This window comes from Sinocyclocheilus anshuiensis, unplaced genomic scaffold (genome assembly GCF_001515605.1).
Source record: "Sinocyclocheilus anshuiensis isolate Anshui unplaced genomic scaffold, SAMN03320099.WGS_v1.1 scaffold207, whole genome shotgun sequence".
NCBI lineage: Eukaryota > Metazoa > Chordata > Actinopteri > Cypriniformes > Cyprinidae > Sinocyclocheilus > Sinocyclocheilus anshuiensis.
Genome location: NW_015551045.1, coordinates 3,816,408 through 3,827,689, shown reverse-complemented (window position 1 = coordinate 3,827,689; position 11,282 = coordinate 3,816,408). Strand labels below are relative to the sequence as shown.

Here is an 11,282-nt window from a genome sequence, read left to right as displayed (position 1 = left end):
CCCCCCCCCATAATTAACAGTTATCTCTTAGTAGTTCTAAACCAAACAGATGCGAGGACCTGAAGGATACAAACAGACATTCAAAAAGCCTCAGACTGCATAGAAACGGCAAACATTTTACATCATGAAGAACCAGGAAGTGCTCACATATAAAAGCATTATTAAAAAAAAAAAAACAATAATAGTAATAAAAACAAATTCATGATGAGCCCCTAAAAATACAATTGCTTGATTGTGGCTGAGATAGAAGCAACAGCTTGTTCACAGGGCTTGTTTTTTTTCCCTTTTACCTTGTGTTGAACTATGTGTTAAACAGCGGCAATGCATTGTGGGATGCGTGGAACAATTACACGCTAGGGGAATGCCACAGTTGCCAAAAAAATCCATACTATCGCACAGACACGCTCAGGCATACAAATTCGGCTATTCTGACTGAAGTTCAGTTGTTTTCAAAAGCGGGCTCTGTGCCTCACCGCTTTCATTGACTCCCAGCTACACAAACTCCACGTAGTTCTCCGGAATTAACCCTGTCTTCCCGTCCAAGGTGCCCTCCAGCCAGCCTGGTTCTCTTGACGGATGAACTAAGAGACAAAGATGCAAACGGAAGATCATTTTAGATGCCACTGACAACTTTATCCCGTTTATTCTCTATTTCCACAGTGCGAAAGGAATAAGGACCGTTCCAGATTCAAGTTATACCAAAAATAACAACCTGATTTCATGGCAATTCGTACATATTTTAGGAGGTGGCTAATTTCACGAATGTGTACGATTTTTGCTAAATCATATGCATTTTATGAGTTCCCCAATTCGTATGAATGACCTACCCCTAACCCTAAACCTAACCGTCACTGGGGTCTAGACAAATCGTACGAGTGAGGTCGTACAAATTCGTATGAATTAGCCATCTCGTAAAATACATGCGAATTGGTCGAGAGATAGCATTGAAAATTATCAAGTTGACTGTATCTCTCAAAGAGACCTAACAAATAATCTTTCGAAGCATTTTGAAACCACTATTTAATAGGGCTGGGTATTGACACAAATTGCACGATTCGGTTTAGATTCACAAGCTTGTGATTCAATTCGATATCAGTTATTTTGGATGGATGCATCAGGTACAGTACATGGCAAATTTTCTCAAGGAAAAAAAATCTCAAATAATGCTGTAAAATATACATGAGAGTTAGTTGGTGCCGCATTACATGAAGGTTGAAATGAACTGATTTGTATACAAACACTTTTATTATAACAATAATATTATAATACCAACTTTACAATTACATAGGCTAAATTCATTTTTTGAAATATAAACATTTAAATGGTGGCTGTCATCAAAACATGATATTGAAGAATAGTAAAAATTGTAATGAATATGTTATATGGTGCATATATTTAGCAAAATGCTCCTCGGTAGAGTTCATTTTTCTAGCTGACTAACGAGTTTATGGTCACCGAATATGTGATGTTACGTGATTTACGTGATCTTTCTGAGGTTGAAACACTGATTGAGTGATTCTATGAGAAGGGACACGGATTTCGGTAAGTTGTACTCTTTCTTTTAACACACCTTCCAATGTTTATTTATGTTTATTTTGTGCTGTAACTGGTATTAAAGCGGAGGAGATGATCAGTTCATGTGCGCTTTGCACTGCCACTTCTCTTGAACTGAGGCGCTACAGTGATCTGCTTATTACACGGCTGCTTGCCACAAAAGTAAATAATTAGACATGAAACCTTGATCAGCGGCAGCGGAGTGATACATTAAGCATATAATTACTAACGGTCAAATTGACTCGTACACTTGATCTGATCTACTGCTAAGCTGTGTCAAGTGTCAGACTGCGGCAGCTTGGAGCTCTGATACCTGTTAAGGGGTAAAAGGTGGAACAAAGCAGAGATATCAGTTTGCTCCTCTTATGCGGACGCTAAAGCCTCTAACCTGCTTAGCTAACCAGATATACGCAATACACCCACTGAGGGCTAAAAATGGAGACCCCCCTTGCTGGGGACTTACCATTCTCGAATATGGTGCCTGCGATAAAGGACAGCTCAGAGTCATGTTCAGCCTTGCAGGCATATAGCGCACGTGCCTTTCGTAGCGGAGGACTGGAGAAGATACAAATATATATATACACATCAATCTTTTAAAACTTTAAATCAAGTGCATCATTTGCAGATTAATTAATTTATTTGCAATCAATATCAGAAAAATACCCACATGAAAGTAATTCAAAGACATAGAGTTAAAAAAAAAATTAACATGAAGGTGGTACATCAAGCTGGAACTGCTCCAAACGTACGCATGTTTAAGCAGGCTAATGCACTAATTTCATTTTTTTTAAAAACAAAAAAAAACATTGAGTTCAAATGTTCAGTGCTTTAACATCAGTAAATAAAACATATCTCAAAAGTACCATGATATCACCATGGCTTGTTGAAAATGATGCCAAGGGAATGTTATGCTTTATTATTTATTTATTTAGATCATGTTGGTTTTTGAAATACCTTGGTGTTACCATGTAAATACTATAGTACATACATGTATTAATCACTATGTCCCATATTATATAATAGGGATGCACCCATATGAAAATACTGGATAATATTAATATTTGATACTGTTTTGTGTAAAAAAAAAAAATAAATAATAATAATAAAGTACTAAATAAAACATAAGTCATTTTAAATGCTACAAGTGAATTATGAAACAAAATAATCATGTACGGTAAGAAAAAATGGGTATTCTTAATGGATGGATATTATTACATTATTAAATTATTAGTGTTTTTGAAGATTAAATTTAAGTGAGTGCTAGAAGACAGAAAAGGTAATCTATACATAAAAATAAGGGCCTTGAGCATTCGTAATTAAATATACAATAACAACTGATACTGATACTGATAAATAATAATAAAAAAAATCTAATATCAGCTAATGACCATTATGGTACAGATATAATGTGCATTCCTAGTATGTATATATAACATTTCAATAACGTTTAAAAAAAGTACCAGAAAGTACAATAGTATTTATTTATTCTCCATTAGATAATATCAGCTAATGACCATTATGGTACAGATATAATGTGCATTCCTAGTATGTATATATAACATTTGAATAACGTTTAAAAAAAGTACCAGAAAGTACAATAGTATTCTCCATTAGATACCATAGTGTACATTAATATACCATAGTATCACCACAGCAGTATAAGGATTAAGAAAAATATGCACTTTATTTTACAGTCCTGTTCCACGTGTACCTATCACAATAATTGCACTAACTGGGTAATAACCCTAAACTTACCCCTAAACCTAACCTCAATTTATGCAGTTACCTTATTTTAGCCAGTACTTTCTTAGGTAAGTACACTGTATGTACACGTACTGTAAAATAAAGTGCAACCAAAATTTGATTGGTGTACATACATTTATTCGGATCATTAAACATGAAATACATCATCATACACAGGGGCGGACCTAACATTTAAACGAGGTAAGTGGCCGCTTAGGGCCCCCGGGAAATCAGGGGCCCCCCTGATATTGGCGAAGCATATTTGCAGCGTTGAGCAATGTAGCCAATCACAGACATATACGTTAACTTCTTGAACGCAATGACCAGAAGTGTTTAAGTTGGAATCCACTCACCGTGCAAAATGCCGAGTTTTTGTCAAGTGCTGAGTTCTGAAATCTCGGGAATCCTCTCTTTATAGCAAAGTGTAGATACGATGTAAATAAGAGATTAATTTTTTGCAGTGTAGAGAGCTTATCAACGCAACGTAGGAAGATCGCAATGAACTGAAGTGAGTGACAGCTTTTAGTGACTATATGAGGGAGCGCTCTTTGCATTCATTCTAATACGTAACTCGTGTTACTTGTAATGCGTTACCCCCAACACTGGTTATAATAATGTATCAGAACAGAGATATTCACCTCAGTAAAGAAAGTATTGTGTTTCAAGTCATAATTTTATTTATCTTGATGTTTCAAAATGACTCTCTGTGTGCTTTTCCGAGGCGCGCCGGCTCAAACTGCCGTGCACTCGTATAAATGCACGGATGCGATGACTGGAGATTTTTGCTTAATAACAGATTAAATTTTTTTTTTTTACATTTGTTTCTCGGCAAACGCTACCGTATGCCTTCAGAGCACTTGGAATATGGAATGATTTGCATGGGATAAATTTGTGTTTGGAAAAAGATTGAAAAAGCTTACAATTTATTAAATGGATAAGTGCAAGCATTTTTTTTTTTTGGATAATGTCTTTTTTTGTGATCCGAATTTTTTTTTAGGTAGCCTAATATGGCTTTAGAACAGCATCAGGTTGACTAATTACTGGTTGCGAAGGGATAAATAAACTATAAACTATGAGAGCGAGCAAGCAAAACAAGGGTTAAGCCCCATTAAGAAGAATGATAACTATAAAGATAACTATAGCGATAACGATATTAGCATCCACACCAGCGAACGATATCATCTGTAAACGCACGCTCCTCTGCCGCTTTAAATTCTCGAGCTCATTATAGCAGGATGGATTCTGATTGGCTGTCAATGTTTTTTATCACTCATCAGCTGGAAAAAATCGTTCTGAAAGTGAATTCAGCGATATCGTTTCTCTGTGCCTTTATCGTTATAGTTGTGGTGTAGACTCTGCTATTCTTTAATATTGAAAACGATTTTTAGAACTATATCTTTATCGTTATCTTTATAGTTATTGGGGTTTTAGGTGTAAAAGAGCACATAGTTATTGTGTTAGGGCCCCATACCTGGAATTTGCTTAGGGCCCCCAACAGGTCCGCCCCTGATCATACATACAGTTTATGCAATGACAGAAATGACACTTCCCATAAAGAACGGTATGTTACTACCCGCAGTGAATCAGAGTGATGAAGTTAGTTGATGTATATGCTCAGATGTGAGGAGGGAAGGTGTGAATGTGCACACCGAACGATTAGAATACTGCACTGCTATAGATAGCTGCCTAAGCAGGCCAGAGCAGGACACACACCTGACGGGGGAGGATTCGCTGGAGGTGCTGGAGGCCAGCTGGGGGCTGGAGGGGGCAGAGAACATCGGCCATGAGGGGGAGCACGGTGAGGTGGGACTGGGTGAAGCCGGGCTGCGACAAACACACACGCAGGCACGCACTATGTGAACCCAACACCAACATTTATGTTAAGGCAGCTGCTGAGCTGCAGCTTTCACAAGAGACTTCAAGAGGGAGTTGCATCATCGGTTTAAAGAAATAGACATAAATGCAGTTAAACATGCTTGAGACTTTCATGCTAACAGGAAAAGTTCAGCCAAAAATGACCATTCTGTCATAATTTACACAACTCTTGTCTTTCATGTCCTGTGTGAACACAAAAGGAGATGTTTTGACGGATGTTCATGTCAAGCTCCTGAAATGACAGCCATTGGTCACTGTACATACTGTATGTTGCATGTGAAATACTGTAGCAGTGTGAATATTTGCCAAAGCATCTCTTTTTGTCTTCCACTGGACAATGAAAGTCCACTGGTTTGGTGAGTAAATGATGACTGAATTGTCATATTTAGCGGAACGGAGTTAAACATGCTGAGGAAAATCATTAGTCATAATTTGTGTTACTCATGTAACATGAGTAATCTCACATTAATCTGACAGGGTTTGTATTTATGTAAAAGGTTTCTGTCCCCCCCCTTCAAAAGTGTCTATGAAAACTTCAATGCTGGCTGTTAAACTGAAAACTGGACAAACTTACCTTGTCGACATGCTGCTGCGAACTTTTGGATTTTGACTGTAAATAATAGAAACAATATTAACAGGTTAAACTATTTTTTTGTCTCAGCTTAACATTCATGAATATGCAAAAAAAGAGATGAACTAAACTATTGAATTATTATTTAATAATAATAATAATAATAATAATAATAGTAGTAGTAGTGCTGTCAAACGATTAATTGCGATTAATCGCATCCAAAATAAATTGTTATTCACATAATATATGTGGGTGTGTACTGTGTATATTTATAATGTATATATAAATACACACACATGTATTTATATATTTAAGAAAAATTGTATGATTATATATTAAATATATTTATATATACTATATATATTGTATGAATATAAATATATACATGTAAATGTTCTCAAAATATATACTGTATGTGTGTGTGTGTGTATTTATATATACATAATGTACACAGTACACACATATATTATGTACACAAAAACTTTAATTTTGGATTTATTAATTAAATTAATTTAATTTGGATCAATTAATTGTTTGACAGCACTAAATAATAGTATATATCAATAGGAACACGTGCGTGTGTGTGTGTGTGTGTGTGTGTGTGTGTGTAAAAGTTAGGAGATCCTATTGAATTCTATGGTTTTCTGTATCAGGACAAAATCAGGTCAGGTCCTTTTTTAAAATTTGGAAAGTAAAACCTCAGATGAACAACATCACATGACATAATGCACCTTGTTCTTATTTATTTAACAAAAAGCCAAGATGGAAAACCCATGTGTGACAAAACTAGTACACCCTATGATTCAATTGCCTGTAGATCCACTTTTAGCAGCAATAACTTGAAATAATCATTTTCTGCATGACTTTATTAGTCAATCACATTGTTCTGCAGGAATTTTGTCCCACTCTTCTTTACAGCATTGCTCTAGTTTATTGAGGGTTGTGGGCATTTGTTTGTGCACAGTATTTGAGTCTGGATGAGCTCTGGACTTTGCTATATTGCAACACCTTGATTCTTTTATTTTTCAGCCGTTCTATTGTAGATTTGCTGGGGTGCTTGGGATCATTGTCCTGTTGCATCACCCAATTTTGGCCCAACTTAAGCCGTTGGACGGATGACCTCACATTTGACTCTAGAATACTTTGGTGTACAGAGGAGTTCACGGTTGACTCAATGAGCTCAATGAGTTGTCTGGCATTTCTCTGAGTGTTACACGGTCTGATCTTGGGGTGAATTTCCTGGGATGTCTACGTCTGGGAGGATTGGTGTCTGTTTTGAATGTATTCCACTTGTGAATAAACTTCCTCACTGTAGCATGATGTACTTCAGATTGTTTAGAAATGGCCGTATTACTCTTCCCAGATTGATGGCGACAACAATTCCTTCTCTAAGATCATTGCTGATGCCTTTCTTCCTTTTCTTCCTTGCAGTTGTGTTAACACACACCTGAAGGCTTCAGACCAGCAAACTGCTAAAACTTCTGCTTTCTTAGAGGTGCTCAGACTTGCTGATGATCAGTTAATCAAAGGCATTTGGTTAGCAGTGCCTGATAACTTACCCTCTTCATTTCTGTTAACAGTAAGGGGGTCCTAACTTTGTCACACATGGCTTTTCCATTTTGGCATTTCAACATTTGAAGTGGATCAAAACCTTTCATCAAAGTTGTCCTAAAACCAAAATGCGTTCTTGTCTTAGGACAACTTTGATTCACTTTTTTTTTGATCCACTTCAAATGTTGACTACTGTGTGTGTGTGTGTACGCCTGAAACTCTTGCACTTTCTAAATGTTAAGGAGTGTCAAATATTTCTATTTGTTTCAGCATTCTGACCGCCAACATTGGCTCAACCAATGGCACAAGTTTGGAGTGCGACTATCTGTTTGTCCAACCACTTGAAGATGGAAAACCCCGAAACCTCACCTAAAACTGCATATTTTTGCACATCTGTTTGGTGACAGAAATGATACACATCACCATTGAGCTTAAAGAAACAATGCTGCTGCTGTATGAATATCATCATAATCAGTATTGTATTTGCACAGAAGCAAATGAAGCTGCTTATTGGACACTGTGGAATTTGTAGCCAAGCATCCGTCACACACAAACACACTCATCACTAACCTGATCAGCATCTATTCACAGTAGATAGTGGGGCTGCCATGGGAACAGCATGACCTCAAGTGGTGAGTTAACTTTAATAATCTAAATGCCCATAGATTAGTAGTGTTAATGGACTCTCACTTAGTCAAAGCCAAAATGCACTATGCAAGAGTGAAAAATTGAAGGGGGTCTGAATACTTTCCTTACCCACTGTACATATAAGCCCTGTCCTTCTGTATTTACTGTTTATAAAATGGAAAGTTCCAGCGCTCATTACTCAATAAAAGCACTGTAGAAATGATAAAACATGCAATATACAGTTATGACACCAAATATCTGTTTATCTAGATATTTAACCTTGCCAGGAACTATATCTTCCAGCAGAAGGATAAAACCTAATGATTTGGTTAATAAAATAATTTTAACTAATATATGTTTATATTGTGTTGGCGAGGGCATCTCATTTCAAATATTTATATGTGATTTTAAAATAAATGTGAATGGATCCATTTTTAGTAACCATTAACTATTTATATTGATTTCTTTGTGGCAAAGTCATAGCAGATATTAAAATGTGTAATCTGTTTATTTTTTGTAATGAATAGAAATAAATTGATCAAAAATATAGAGAAAGCTAAAAAGAACAGTATTTATTTAAAATATATATTTTGTAACATTAAGAATATATTACTGTCACTACTGTCACTGATGAATAAAAATAATAATCTGTTAAAAAAGTAATAAATTAAATTAAATTAAATAAAAACCCTAAACTTTTGGTAGTGTTTCACGGTTTCCACAAAAATATTAAGCACCATAATTTTTGTTTCAACATTAATAATAAATGTTTTTTTGAGCACCAAATCAGCATATCAGAATTATTTGTTTATGAAAAATTATAATGATGAATAAATGACATTTTAAAATATATTCAAACAGAAAACAGTTATTTAAAATTGCAATAACATTTCACAAGATTACTGTTTTTAATGTACTTTTGACCAAATAAATGCAGCCTTGGAGAGCGCATATCTTCTTTCAAAAACATATTTACTTTATTCTCTTCAGAACTTTCACTGACTCAAATTTGGGATCAGATCGGACAGGAAGTAGAATATTATGGTGAAACTTGCTGGAATCTCTGACACCAAGCCTGACTATACTAGATGTTCAATGCCACCTATTGGCCAAAGCTTCGTAAAAATGGACCAAATCTTGTTATAACTTTGGAATCATTTTGCCCAAATCTTCATGTTTATTACTATGGCCATTGGTTTTCTCAAGATTCAGTTTACAGATTTGCTTACTGTTTTTCTATAATTCCAAAAAAGTTACTAATGAAGAAGCCGAGGAGGAAGTCATCATTTTGGAAAAGCTTCTATATTTTGATAAGAAATGCATTATTAATGACACATAGTTATCAATAGAAAATTGATTTGAGAATACCATGTGAATTTGGTCACAGCGCCACCTACTCTCAATAAACTGGCCATTTCTCCAGGGTGTTTCCGTGTCTACTGTGGCAAGAGATGCATCCCACAACACTAATCCATACAAACAGTTAAGAAAATGAACGAATGGAGAGATATATTACCTTTATGTGTTTGACATGTTTACTTTCCATAATATGTATTATTACAATTTCCTATGGCTTTCATATGAGTGTAGATGTTTGCATAGACTTTCCCTTTGCATTCAGCTACTTTAATTTCTAGTAAAGGTACCACTTTCATTTTCAAGACTGTGAGAGCCAACATAATTCAACTGATCACACGTTTTCTCGAGTAGTTCATCAATCTCCAGGTCTTCATTGATTTACAACCTGCTGGGTCCTCAGGGGCCTTTGAGATGGGTATATCAGCACTGCCACACGTAATATATACGTCTATATATAGACGACAGCATTCCTCTCAGTCCTGTAGCTTTGAGCCGCCAATCCTCACATCTGATTTACAACCGAACACACACACACAAATACACACACAGAGCAGTGCTGTGACTATTAATCTCATAATATCATAGATGTTTACCTAGATTAACTTTCACTGACTACAAAACAAATAGGTGTTGCTGGGATTGCAAAAACAGGATTTTCTGCTAAATCCACAAAAATATTTAGATACTACATTACTATCATGCCATATTTAAATAAACTGCTGAATTTTATTTTAATGTTTCTGCATTTCACGGCAGTCAGTATATTTTTTTGCAATAACCTAAAGTTGGTTAATTTAGTTCTGTAACTCTCTGCATTTATGTAAATGCAGTTAATCATATATTTAAAAAAAAAGACTGCAGCAGTAATTATTTTGTTTTTGTTATCGTTTCGTATTGCAAGATTGTGTTTGCAGTAAACACTGCAGGTGTTATCCAAGTTACAAACAAGAAGGTGCAACTTTTATATGCTCAGTCACAGATCATTTCATGTTTCCAAGTCATTTTAAGTTCATGTTTTGATTTGGATGTGACCAGACATGATGTTGTCCGAGTGGGTGATTTATTTGCTTTGTAATTATTCTATACATTTCCATCAGCTTGACCCATTTTGGCTACAAGCATGAAGGCAGGCATTATATCATTGAGAGGTTAATCAGCAAATAATATCATTCAATCCCTTTTTTTACCTACATTTTGCAGTTACTCTCTTCACATTCACGACATGCTTCAGGAGCTCAATGGAGAACACAATAAACTCAAGGGAGTAAGAAAAGAAGCTGTCTTCCTCTGAAATGTCAGTGTCACTTTATAAAAATTAGTTTCATTACACACCATTTGATCTCATCTTTTGTAACATTTCTTCTTTTTTTATTGTCTTGCACACTTTTTCTCCTGCCTGCATGGTCAAAATGTTCATGCTATCCACATAACTGATTCTCATATGAACCTTCTTATCAGTGAAAGAAATCACTCACTCGTAGCAGCTGGCTTTCTTTCTTATTTTCCCCTCAAACTGGGTCAAGCTGGTGAAATATCACTGAATAAAAATGATTAGCATTGCTTAACAGAATACCCAGAATTCACACATTAGATCAATAAAATCTAAATTATACATGCTTATTAATTATGCATTCACATTTGATACTCGGTTCTGTTTGCTTCTGGTCTTGTGTGTGTTTCTGCAACCTTCGAAACTGGGAAATCCTGGAGTTTGGTTGCTTGCTCTGTTAAACATGGTGGATTTGCTCTGTTATTTGCATGGTTTGCGAAAAGAGTGTGATGTTAACTGAGAAAGAGCGAGAGAGAGAGAGAGAGAGAGAGAGAGAGAGAGAGAGAGAGAGAGAGAGAGAGAGAGAGAGAGAGAGAGAGAGAGAGAGAGAGAGAGAGAGAGAGAGAGAGAGAGAGAGAGAGAGAGAGAGAGAGAGAGAGAGAGAGAGAGAGAGAGAGAGAGAGAGAGAGAGAGAGAGAGAGAGAGAGAGAGAGAGAGAGAGAGAGAGAGAGA

General features: G+C 35.9%; 1 protein-coding gene across 1 annotated transcript in view; it reads right to left on the bottom strand.

Annotated features, from left to right (window-relative positions):
* Nucleotides 1–452: 452 nt before the first annotated feature.
* Nucleotides 453–11,282, bottom strand: part of LOC107661718 (rho GTPase-activating protein 26-like) — a 96,868-nt gene continuing 86,038 nt past the window's right edge. Inside the window, exons 21-23 of the mRNA XM_016451464.1 lie at nucleotides 5,011–5,121; nucleotides 2,018–2,109; nucleotides 453–581 (exon numbers count right to left, since the gene is read on the bottom strand). Of these exons, the coding sequence (XP_016306950.1) occupies nucleotides 493–581; nucleotides 2,018–2,109; nucleotides 5,011–5,121 (292 nt within the window). The 3' untranslated portion in view covers nucleotides 453–492. The remainder of the gene's footprint in view (nucleotides 582–2,017; nucleotides 2,110–5,010; nucleotides 5,122–11,282) is intronic.